Here is a 12,525-nt window from a genome sequence, read left to right as displayed (position 1 = left end):
CCAAGTCAAGAGGGTAGAATTTAAGTAGGTCCTACCAAGCAATAGGAGATGACAGCATGTGGAAGTGGGACGACATGTAGCATGTATAAAACACCCCATGAAGATCAGCACTTCTGGGAAGGCTATAAGAGATAAGATAGGAAAACTAGTGTTAGAGCCAGATGTTAAAGGCTGTGAGGTCAGTGGAGTTTAGATTGTCATATAATAGATGCTCAATAATTATTGATTGAATAAGTGACTAAATGAACCATTGATCCATCAAGGGTGAGCCTCCCGGGCTGACCACTGCTCTCTTCTTCCTGTTCTGCAGCTCACATACCTGCCCCCGCCATGGGGCGAGTGCCGATCCTCAGAGATGGGTCTCGACTTCTTTCCTGTTTACAGTATCACCGCCTGTAGGATCGACTGTGAGACCCGCTACATCGTGGAGAATTGCAACTGCCGCATGGTGCACATGCCAGGTCAGTGCCAGGGACAGGGTGGCCACAGGGCCCCACCAGGGACCGCCGGGGACCTTCTTTGCATTTCTCAGCCTAATGGGAAACATTCTGCTCACTCCACAAGCATCCAAAGGGGTGTCATTCTGGGAAGACTGTTACTTGGTGCCCAAATATTTAGAGGGCAGATTGAAACATCCACTCCAGCAACTAAGGCAGCACCCCTGTGTCCAGAAGCATCCAGATGTTTGGAGAACGTTCCTCCCAATGCTCAATATGTTTCCTAATTGTTTCCTGTATCCAGATACCTGGATGCTTGCAATTGCTGCATCCTGGTGTGGTACATGTTCACACATCCAGATGTGTTTTGCTTTCATCCAGATTGCATCCAACGTCCAGTACTCTTTCAAATAAGGCAAAAGTCCATCAGCCAAAAAGTAAATATGTACGTGCAGACATATCTGATGTCAGACTAACAGTGTATGAGGCCATCTCCATAGAGGCGGTTGGCATGCCAGCGGCCGACCTGCAGACAAGTGGGAGGCGATAAGGGCAGGAAGAGTTCGGTGTGGGTGACTGGGACTGGAGGCAGGGGCTTTGGCTTCTAATTAAGGTTCCTCCACTCCTATGCTGTGTGTACTAGCCCAACTTTCTAAACCTCTCTGTTCTCACCTTCATTATCTTTCAAACAAAAACATTAGTTGTTATGAGGATAAAGTTAGGCTAAGACATTAAAATGCTTTTTGAACTGCAGAAATCAATTATTGTCTTAGCATATGGGAAGAGGAACAAACCGAAAGTACTGTTGACCGAAGACCTACTATGTGCCAGGAAGTTCTCTATCATATATAACAGCTACTATTTCATGTTTATAGTACACTTTATTTAAGTACATTTAACAAAATCTTTATATTGGATATTTAGTTCCTTGGCCATTGTTTTATTTATTTTATTTATTTTTTTAGATTTTATTTATTAATTTTTGGCGAGAGGGAAGAGGGGGAGAGAGAGAGAGACAGAGAGAGATAACGGGAGAACGAGAAAGAGGAGGGAGAAGTGGGAAGCATCTACTCATAATAGTTGCTTCCTGTATGTGCCTTGACCTGGCAAACCCGGGGATTCGAACCAGCAACCTCAACGTTCCAAGTTGACACTTTATCCACTGCGCCACCACAAGTCAGGCCATTGTTTTCTGATATAACCAATGCTGAAATGAACATGCTCACAGCGAAATTCTGAATTATTTCATTGGTGATCAGTGATTGATTTAGTAATCTTAGAATTATTGATCTTTAAAATTGCCTCTGAGCTACCTGGAAGACAGGGCAAAAAGGAAAATGTACCAATCAAATTATTATTATTATTATTATTATTATTGGAAAGGAAGAAGCATAACAGCCTCCCCAGCTCTTGAAAAAACGGTGTTTGGGGAAATGGTAAGACAAAGACATTGCGATGGACTTTCACTTGAGCGCTCAGTAAAAGAGAAAGCAGTAGGTTCGGGGTTTCTACGCAGATATGCCAGAAAGGGCAGCTGAGCGATGGCTGCTCAAAACTGGGCCACCAGCCAGTGAGGTCTCCCTCACGGAACCTAAGCTAAAAGCGAGCAGTGGAAATTTCAGCCATAGCCATGCCGCCCGTGACACTGTTCCTGGCATCTCAATCAGTAACGTGGACTTAAGGGCCCAGCAAAGAGGAGCTTGCAAAGCAGTCCTTCTCACATACAGCACTGCCGTGTGGTGGGAAGAGCCCCAGCCTCGGGGTCAGACTGACCTGGGTTCAAAGCCCACCTCCATCACTGCCACTCCGGTGTCCTGGGAAGGCAGGATACAGTATTTCCTACTTCAAAGGGTACCCATGTAAGTTCAAGAGATGACCCACCCTCAGGACTTAGCAGGTGTTGACCGCCTCCTCCCGCTTTTAGCCACCAAGGTTTTCTCACCCATCAGCAGCGCAACAATCCAGAAAGGTCCCGTTGTTGCCTGCCCAAGGTCACAGAGCAAATGAGAACCCAATCTTCTGGCTCTGGGTACACTGCTCCCCCGAAGTCCCCAGGCTGCTCTGGTCAAGAGCTTCCTTCTGACTGTCCAGCGGCAGACCGCTGCCCCCCCCCCCAGCCTGTAACGAGAAGTGCTCCCTTCCCCCACCCCCAGGAGGGGCATGTTACTGCCTGAGTACCTCTCCCTCTCTCTTCATTGCAGGGGACGCCCCTTTCTGTACCCCCGAGCAGCACAAGGAGTGCGCAGAGCCCGCCCTCGGTCAGTACTGAGGGCACGTGGATTGACGGGGAGGGGGGGGAGGGGGCTGCGGTGGAGACCTTCTGGGAGGGGGAGGGGGGACAGAGAAGGGGAGGGGGGAGGGGAAGAGGCTGATGAGGGAGAATGCATAGCAGGTGGAGTGGGGTGGGGGGCACAGAAGGAGCTCTTTCCCCACACACGTGCTGGTGGTTCCCATAGGGAGGCTGAGGTTATTCCAAATCAGCTGAGCCCAGGAAGGCAGGGGAAAGGAAAGAGGTAAGGCCACATGTGTGTTTCACACGTGCAAATGGGAAGGCACCAGGTGCTCCCCCTCCTCCCTCTTGGTGTGTTCAGGTTCAAATAACTGCTGGTCCCCTCCCCCATCCGCCCCCCACTGGAAAACTTCAGGGTGAGGGAGACCCCGCCTACACGCTACTACCCCAAAGCTAGACCCACTCCACATGCCTGCCTCTCTCCAGAGCTGGGAAAGGGTGTATGATCAAGACAAGCAGAGAGAACGTTTCTGTCACATGGACGCGAGTCCATGCGGCAGCTGCACTTGCTGGAGCTAAGTGGGGGCAGCTCTGGGCTCGCATAGCCAGGCGGCCCAGTGGGGGGAGGCCTGGCTGAGAGGAGAGGTGACTTTCAACCTGTGTGCGGACCACGTCTCTCCCTGGAGTGAAGAGTCAACAAAACCCATGGGTACCAGAAACACCGAAGCGGTTAGACAAAGCGGGGAAAAGAAGCAAAAGGAAAACAGGACCAAGAGAAACCCTAGAAAGACTGGACCCCCTTTTTTTAAATACACACTGACACTCTCAACCTAGAGCAAAAAGCTCCCCTTCCCTCCACAGCCCCCACCCCTCACTTACCCGGCGGGCAGCTCTTCCCAGCTCCCTTCTCTGCTCCAGGACACACTGCTCTGGGGCCAGAGGTCCCGGTCCCCACCCCTGGCTAAGCCTCACCTCCCGCTCCCCTGCAGGTCTGCTGGCAGAAAAGGACAGCAATTACTGTCTCTGCAGAACACCCTGCAACCTGACCCGCTACAACAAAGAGCTCTCCATGGTGAAGATCCCCAGCAAGACCTCGGCCAAGTACCTCGAGAAGAAATTTAACAAATCAGAAAAATATATCTCGTAAGCTCACGGGGTGTCTTGATGGGGGAGTGAGGGGGGGTATGAGTCAGGAGGAAATGGGGGGCAATCAAGGAAGAGGGCAAAGTTAAGCACTTGGTTCTGTTTAGCAGACATTAATTGAGCACCTACTGTGTGCCGAGCTCTAGGTTCAGCATTCAGAATATGAAGACAAAGATGATTAAGATACAGCCCCTGCCTTTTGGAGCCTGTAGTCTTGTGCACTGACAAGTATCCAGCCGAGTGCTCCAAAGGCTGACACGGGGGAATAAGGATACAGGGAGCCGGTGGACTGTACGTTGCATGGGGAAAGTCAAGGAAAGCTTCAGGGGTTTTTCGGAATGATGTCTAGGAGTTTTCCAGGCAGGCTCTGCCTGTTCTCTTCCCTCTGCCCAGAATGCTTTTCCTCTCCCTCCTCACCTAACGGGTCCCTCATTGTGCAGGGATTTAAATGCCATCTCCTCAGACAGCTAACGTAGGCCCCCTCCTAGGACTCTTTTCTCGAAGCGCTCATGTTTTTCTTTAGGACACTCACGCCCGGAGTAAGTCTACATTTATGTGTGTGTTCCCTCTTTACTACCTGCCTGCCCCACTAGAGTGAAAGTTCCCTGAGGGCAGGGACCTTTCTTTTTTCTTCTCTGCTGTGGAGTATCTAGCACAGGGTTGGTGTTCAAAAAACAAAAAACAAAACAAAAAATCTTTTAACAGAGTAAGGGAATAAAAGACATGGAAGAAGAGGGTGTCCCAGGCAGAGGCTCAGCAGAGGGAACCGCTTGGGGCAGAGAAAAGCTGTGAGAGAGAACTGGGCAGGGCAACTAGCAGAGGGACAGGTCCTGTGGGCGGAGCTGTGGGGGGAGGGGCGGGGCAGGGCGTGGACTTCCTCCTGGGAATGCGGAGCCACCGCAGAGCTTCGAGTACATGAGTGACACGCTCAAATGTGTATTTTAGACCGCTGCTTTTCAACAGTACTCTCTGTGATAAACTGTTCTAGATCTGTGAGACCCAGCACGATATCCACTGGCCGCTGTGGCTATCAACAAAACTTGAGTGACACGGGAACTGAATTGTCATTTTACTTCATTTAATTAGTTTAGCAGTTGTAGAAAGCTCCTTTCAGGCAGCAGTTTAGCGGATGGATGGGAAGCCAAGTGGGCAGAAGGGAGCCTGTGATGAGGTAGCCGTCATAAACCAGGCAAGAGAGAGCGAAACGGCACCTCGGAGAGCCCTGCGTGGAGAGAGGTGGGTTTGCTCCTCACTCCCCAGCCATGCCCTCCTGCTAGCACAGTCACCAAACCCCATCCTGGTGACACCTAAAACCTACTGCTTTTGTTCAGCGGGCTGGGGACCCAGCATTGAGGGCCTTGTGAGCAGCACTGAAGGAGACGGGGAAATTGGAGGCGGCGCCAGGTCCTGCAGGCAGTAACGACTCCTCCTGCCAAGATGTGTCTCATTGACGCATCTGCCTGAAGGAACAAAAGGGATCAAGGTGCTTCTGCCAGGAGACCCCCCAGCCAGATAACAGTTTCTGCCCTGAAAAGCCATTCTGGCTCTGGCTGGTGACGTGGCAGTATCAGGGTGGGGACCCCACTAGGAGAAGCTCGTTATAAATCCCAGTAGGCACTCGGGGGACTCTCAGGAGTGGGCAGAGGCCGCCAGCTGGGTCAGGCAAGCCTCGTCCAGGGAGTCCTGAGCTCGCCTGCAGGTCAGGGCCCAGGCAGACCCTTTGGGGGTTCAAGAACCCGGAGGCTAGGCAGAATTCTTGCAGAGAGTATGGGGCAAAGGAAGACAGCTGCTATATGCCTCCAGTACTGGGAACATCACGGGGCTGGGAGTCCTGACTCCTGGTTTTAAGCCCCAGCTCTGACACTAACCAGCTCAAACTCTGGGCCAGTTGTTTCACTTCCTGGGGTCTCAAGTTTCTGTGCAAGGGAAAGCTGTGTTAGGTGGGCCTGCGAATCCTGATGGTTCTACCCATGTGTGGTACTGAACATTCCCTCTGCAGAGAGAACATCCTTGTTCTGGATATATTTTTTGAAGCTCTCAATTACGAGACAATTGAACAAAAGAAGGCGTATGAAGTTGCTGCCTTACTTGGTAAGTCAGAGTGTCTATGGCACAAATTTGCACATCTTATAGGCAGGTGGGTGGCAGGCAGGCAGGTAGATATATAAGCCTCCCGATGAGCCCAGCCTTTATGCTTGCTCATTGTTCCCCCTCTCCTTGCTCCACTCCTGTCCCAGAACTGAAAGAACACCAGAGCAGCACAGATTTTAGGCCAGTTCCTGCTGCGATCCCTGCCTCAGTGTCCTCATCAGTACATTGAGGCGAGTGGGCTAATGTCTCTCAGGGCCTTTCCAGAGCTGCCCTCTTGGATTCCATGGCCTTCTGCCTCCAGGTTGGAGTCAGAGCCTTGGGGCCGTGGCAGGGACAAAGAGCCATCAGATGTAGGCAAGGCTGAGCTGTGGGTGGTGTATGGCCAGTTGTCACGGCCATCACAGCCAGACACATGCAGGTTCCCATTAGATTCGAGCAGACAGTAAAGGAACAGTAGAGCCAAAGAATGGTGGGCCATTCCTTTATTCTAGCCTCGCACCCAGCTGGCGAGTAAATACACAGAGGGAAACACTTCCCTTTCCATTCAGGGCTCCCAAAGCCACTGACACATCCGGGTTTTCCTAGAATCCTAGGCCCCCACCAGTCTCAGCAGAGCTCACAGAAGCCCCTTGCCCCTCACCTCTGGTTCCCCATTTGCCAACATGGCTTCCTTCTCTGCAAAACTGGCTTCTGACTCTTTCCCTGCCATCTTGGCTTCTTCCCCCTTTAGCACTCTGCCTTCTCTCTGCCCTCACTCTGCAGAAACATGGCTTCCTTCTTCTTCCTCCTTCTCTGCTTTTAAAACTGTTTGGTGCGAAAACCCCTCCTCCAGCCCACATTAGCATAACAGTGGCCCTTCCCAAGCAGGAAGGCAACCAGCAACTTCACAGACCAGCACCATTTTTAACAATAAAAGAATTCAAATAACACAGATTTTACAAACTTATTTGCCCAACAGGTGGTCCCCAGGAGGTGGACACGGCGAGGGTCCCCAGTGGAGCCCCCACCTGCAAAGCAACACTGCTGCACTGGGAAGGCTAGGTGGCCCCTTTGGCTGAGTCCTTTGTCAAACACAAAAGACAGGCACACAGCCGACACTTAGGCACACTTCGTGCACATACGAACACACGTTCACACATGACTTGCACGTGCATACTCCCCAGTAAACCTCCATGAAGGACACAGAGGGAGCGGTGAGGGAGCAGAGGAATGAAGGGGAGGCGTTTCGAGCTCAGCACCAAGTACCACCAGGAAGAACCCCTCCCCGCGATCTCACGGTTCCGAATGTGGTTGTTGGCTCCTCCCAGTTATAATCAGGGTAGGACTGGGCAGATGTACCCATCAGAAGGTTCTCAGAACAGAGGTCAGCCTAGAGGATGGTACGCCCACCCCAACAGCACCCTCATTCCCAGCACTCCCCCGAGCCCAGTCCTAGAGAGTACAGCTGGCAAGGACTTCGCAGCTTCCCTCCTCCAACCCCCTCCCAACCATCTCCACCACCAAAGGTTATTTGAAAGCAAAGCTACTGAGAAGGGCAGGGCTCATCAAAGCCACACAGCAAGCTGTGGGCTACTCCGAGCCCAGAGCCCTGGAGAGCAGTGGGGCAAAGTACCTTGGGCTTTGGGGGAAATCACAACCCCGTCAAGATAACAGCTTCCACTACAAGTGCCCAGGCAAACATACATAGTGCTCTCATTCCGTTTCAGGAGGTCTTCAACGATCTGGCGCTCCCATAGGAGAGTGGTTGTCCTTGTGGGCCAGAGACCACCTGGGGAATGTATAAATCCTGACATCCAGACCCCAACCCCAGAGACTGATTTTGTAGGCCTAGGACAGGTCCAGGCATCCACACTGCTTACAAGGTTCCCAGGAGTTCAACACAGGGGGATCTGAACACAAGTCCAGAATTGGTCAAGGGGCCCCACCCACCCCAGGGTAAGAACCTCTGCTCTGGAAAGAAAACACATTGAACATTTACCTTTAGATGAAGGAGACAGAAGATACTTCCGATGGCCTTATCCCAAGGGTGAGAGGTGACCAAAGGTGGCCCTGAAGGCCATGTCATGACTGAAGGGGTGGAGCCTCTTGTGATACGTCTCCCAAGACCCCCAGGCAGGACACCTAACACCTGTGTCTCAGGCCCAGGGCAGGACCACACCTGTCTTATCTCTATTCCCAGCCCACAGCCAAAGCAAGGCCCAATCAGTGTGGTTTTTAACTGTAATTGGCAAGCCTGTCAACCTATGAGGCCTACTCTAGAATCCTCCAATAGGCATTCAGGTTAGTTCCGACGCTCACTAGGTGTCGCAAGCCATCAGCTCTCAAAGCGATGCATTGAGAAAGGGACTTGTCAAAGGCCTGGTCTTCCAGTTACAAGCCCAGGCTTCCGGTGGAGGGGAACCACTCAGGTCTGGTTCCTGGGTGCTGAGTCTGTTCACACCCTGTCCCCTGGAAGGGTTGTGAGTAAAGCCAAACCCTTGGTCTTTTCTGTCTCTTTCCAGGTGATATTGGTGGCCAGATGGGATTGTTTATTGGTGCTAGTATCCTCACAATACTAGAGCTCTTTGATTATATTTATGAGGTAAGATTCGGGATTACTCGTGGGGAAATGTCCAGAACCAAAGCATGGGGGAGAGGACGGCCTCTCTCCCCCAGAGCCTGCTCTGTCCTCCTGACCATGGCGTTGTCCATCACGGGCTCCTAGGCATGGGGGAGGGGTGGGAGTGGGGGAGGGATAGACGTAAGGGAGGGATGGAAGCCGCAGTGCTTTAGCAGGAAAGCAGGGGGCTGTCTGCACTAGCGGGGGTGGGGGTGGGGGTGGGGGTGGGGGATGAGCCTGGACTGAGGCCAGCTCTGAGCCCTCCCTCGGCCAGGCTGGACGTGGTGGCTCTTACATGGGTGGGTCTGCACCCACACTTTCATACCACTCGCACCACACACAAACGCACATACACACACACCTGCCCACTGAGTGGAACCTTCGTGCCTGAGGCAGATTGAGGTCGGGGGCATTTCTCACGAGCATCCTCGGTTCTGAGAAGAGCAGGGGCACACCCGTCACCTCTGGCTGCTGGCAGTCTGTGAAGATGTCTCCCCCAGGAGGCTCCTGGGGAACAGCATCTGGAAGCTTTTCTGACAACAGACAGCACTTCTGGCATTGGGAGCTCCTGCTGCCCATCAGCCTTCCTCCTGGCCTCTCCTCAGACCCAGCGGCCCCAGGGGCTCCCCAATTCCTCAGAGGCCCCAGGACCCCGAGGCTCGGCCCAGCGAACAGGGCCTGCGGCCACAGTCTGCCTCCCAGAGAGGGCCGGCAGTAGCCGAAGGTCGCTCGCTGGGACTCACTGTCGGAGTTGGAGGGCCCCTGTGACCTCCTGCCTTTTAGCGTGGTCACCTTGTTCCCCAAACCCGGAACACTTCCCACGGCCAGATTTATTCTGCTTTATTAATTTTTGTAAGAAGCTGTACAAAGTTATGGAAATTGAATCACACTGGGTAACATATTTAACTACCTTTTACTGCTAAGAATAAAACGTTATGAACTCAAGTGTGCCCTGATCTTATGAACTGTACAGTTGACTGGCCTAGAGAAGGATTATCAATCTTGTCCCCAGGCTCAGCCTCAGGAAGGGGCTCCAGGCTGCCCCTGAGGACAGACAGGAGACAGCCATTCTAGCATGCACGTGCCACTTTACCCACATTCTCCATCCACAAGAGAAGGCGGTCCACACTGCGAGCCAGGGCCCTCCTGTGAAGAGTCCAAGCACTAGCTGTCGCACCCAAATCCCACTGCAGCCCAAAGATGGGGCAAGGCCTCCCCGGAGCCGGCTGCTTGGCTGGGCTCCTGCCGCGGTGTGCCTAGCCACAGCCCAGGCGAAGCTGCCACGGCGGTTCCCCAGCCGAGCCGAGCCGAGCCGAGCCGAGCCGAGCCGAGCGGAGGGAGGTCTCTCTGCCTTTGCACCGTCCCCCCAGCCTGACCGCTCTCTCCCTGCCTCCCCTGCAGCTGATCAAAGAGAAGCTGTTAGACCTGCTTGGCAAAGAAGAGGATGAAGGGAGCCACGACGATGAGAACGTGGTAAGGGCCGCCTGCGGGCTGAGGTTGATTTGCTCCTTCGGTTTGCGCGGCTGACGTGAAACCAGATACGGGGGCGGAGCAGGAGGGGCGTGCCTCACCGCACACCTTCCCACAGCTTGTGACACCCCGTGGGCTCCCGGATCCAAGACTAATCCTTAAGCCTCTCTCTGAGACTCAGGGCAGAGCCTGGTAGTAAGCCGTGGGTGCCGAGGATACAGGGAGGTGCTTCTAAGGGTTGGTGCTGCCTGGCCCAGCCCAGCTTCTCCCAGGCCAGGGGGCTACGCCCACTTTATGGCCTTGGGAGAACCAGACATGCTCTGGGTAGATCTGTCCCCTTCTTCTGACAAAATGCAAGCAGGGACGTCCCTGGTACTCTTTCCCATTTGAAGGAGATGTCGAGTGTGGGGCCCTGTGAAGCTTGTAGCAGCAAAATACCCATAAATGCTGACTACTGGATACCGTCAAGTGGTCAGACACCATCTTCGTGCCTTGGGAGTCCCATGTCATTTCAGCCGTGCAGTCATCCCAGGGAAAGGCCTGTTTCCATTCAGATGAAGGGACCAGCCTGTAGAGCAGGCAGCATTGCCGGGTTTATAGTCAGTGCTCAGCAAATGCAGGTTCCCTTCCTCCCACTTTCCCTCCCGCCTCCAGAATGTCTCAGTCGCAGGCTCCCCTGCATCCCGCCTCTCCCCCAGTGTCATCCTCATCAAACCTCCGAATTCTTGGCACAGCCTCCTAGTGAGTCTCTCTGCTCCCACCCCTCCCAGCCTCCCACCCGCAGCAGCCCAGGACAACCTAGGAATCTCCTTAAACGTTCACAGCCATCTCAGCCACACCCTGCTCAGGGGCCCAGGGCAACCTTCCCCGGTGGCCAGCCCAACCCTACAGGTCCTCTGGGCAGCTGCGGGCCAGCTGCGGGCAGCTCTGGTTCTTGCTGTTGGTGGCCTCCGCGCTTGCAGCGTGGCCTCAGCAATCGGCGCCCCCGGTAAACCCCAATGGAAGCCCCTGAGGTCAAAGGTCAAATGGGCTCTCCAGCCCCAAAGCTAGACATCACTCAGATGTAGCTTCAGCTGGCACATTAGGGGACCTCTAGGAGATAAGACCAAACCACCTGCTAGACCCCATCACCAGAGAGCCCTCTCGCCGCCCCAGAGGGCACCTAGGTGGGCAATGGCGAGGATGCTGAAGGCAGTGAGTGAGGCCCCTTCGACCTCATGCCTGAGATGGCGAACAGGTGCATAGGACATTCTGAGACAGGAGCAGCAGTGCCCCAGGGGAACCCACAAGGGAGGAGCATGGTCCCCAAGGCTGCCAGTGGCACCTGAAGGATGTTTGAGTAAATATCAACACCCACCTTGCCCTTTCCTCCAGAGCACCTGTGACACGATGCCAAACCACTCTGAAACCATCAGCCACACTGTGAATGTGCCCCTGCAGACGGCCCTGGGGACCTTGGAGGAGATTGCCTGCTGACAGCCCTTGGACCGCTCGGCACCCCACACGCAGACCTTGAGGCCCAAGACGCAGGACAAGGGACAGCAGGCTCAGGCAGGATGACCCCCGATGACAGAAAGCAAGAACCCCCTATGCACACATAGCAAACTATCTGCCAAAACCTCGCCGTGGCCACGTCCGACACGACGCGTCCTCGGGCCCTGCCGTGCGTCCCTCTTAGGAGAAACGAGTCACACTCTGGAACTGTCCCAGAGCCAACCTACCCTCACATCTCACTGCCAGATGTATAAAGCACCTGCATGCTCGGACTGCTCACGGCGCCCCCTCCACGTCTGTCTCTGCACCTGACACTCCTCCACACGGTTTCCAGCAGCCACTCTGCCACCATGCAGGGGGACCAGCTTCCAGCCCCGATGTCGCCGGGAGGCCACGCTGGGATCACACCTGCTGCGCAATCCAGAGGGAAACCGCAGAACTGTCCACTCCGTCTGATCCTTGTGTAGTTTGTGAAGGTTCTTAATCTGCCCACAAACCCCTTCCCCAGCCTCCGAGCTGGTCCATGGAGTGACTGAGGCCAACCCTCGCCCACCCCAGCCCCGGGGGTGGAGGCCCAGCGGCCTGGGGGACTCCAGCACTTGTCCGTCCGTGCCGCCCACGCCGTTCTGCTCTCCCTGTGACATGGCTTGTACAGTCTGATTCTGTTGTTTGTTTGTTTGTTTGTTTTTTTGGAGGGGGGGCTTTTATTGTCTGTCGGAGATCTGTTTTGTTTTGTTTTCTGATTTTTGGGTTTGATGTTCTGAGGTTTGGTTTGGGTTTTCCATTTCCTCTGGCGTTTATTTATTCGTGCTTCCGATCACAGTCATATTAAAAGCTGGTCTTGTGGAGGTGGCCCGGCGGTTTCTGCTTCTTCCCCACTCTCGGGTCTCTCTCCCTGAGGGCATAGGACAGGGCCAGACCTCCCAGTTCAAACACCACAGAGCATATAAACCTTTATACAGCAACACTTACTTTTACAAAATGTGTATGCCCTATGTTCTGGCCTAAAGCTTTAAAAACTATTGGTCGTAACCTTGTAGATGACTTTATGACCCATTGAC

At 53.8% G+C, this 12,525-nt stretch overlaps 1 protein-coding gene across 1 annotated transcript in view; it reads left to right on the top strand.

The window, feature by feature from the left end:
* ASIC2 (acid sensing ion channel subunit 2) overlaps window positions 1-12,304 on the top strand; it is a 259,471-nt gene extending 247,167 nt beyond the window's left edge. Inside the window, exons 4-10 of the mRNA XM_066363828.1 lie at window positions 311-461; window positions 2,639-2,695; window positions 3,657-3,810; window positions 5,810-5,901; window positions 8,403-8,482; window positions 9,902-9,973; window positions 11,345-12,304. Coding sequence (XP_066219925.1) covers window positions 311-461; window positions 2,639-2,695; window positions 3,657-3,810; window positions 5,810-5,901; window positions 8,403-8,482; window positions 9,902-9,973; window positions 11,345-11,446 — 708 coding nt within the window. The 3' untranslated portion in view covers window positions 11,447-12,304. The remainder of the gene's footprint in view (window positions 1-310; window positions 462-2,638; window positions 2,696-3,656; window positions 3,811-5,809; window positions 5,902-8,402; window positions 8,483-9,901; window positions 9,974-11,344) is intronic.
* The last annotated feature ends 221 nt before the right edge of the window (window positions 12,305-12,525 follow it).

This window comes from Saccopteryx leptura, chromosome 2 (genome assembly GCF_036850995.1).
Source record: "Saccopteryx leptura isolate mSacLep1 chromosome 2, mSacLep1_pri_phased_curated, whole genome shotgun sequence".
In the NCBI taxonomy this organism is placed as follows: Eukaryota; Metazoa; Chordata; class Mammalia; order Chiroptera; family Emballonuridae; genus Saccopteryx; species Saccopteryx leptura.
This window is presented reverse-complemented; position numbering and strand designations above follow the sequence as displayed.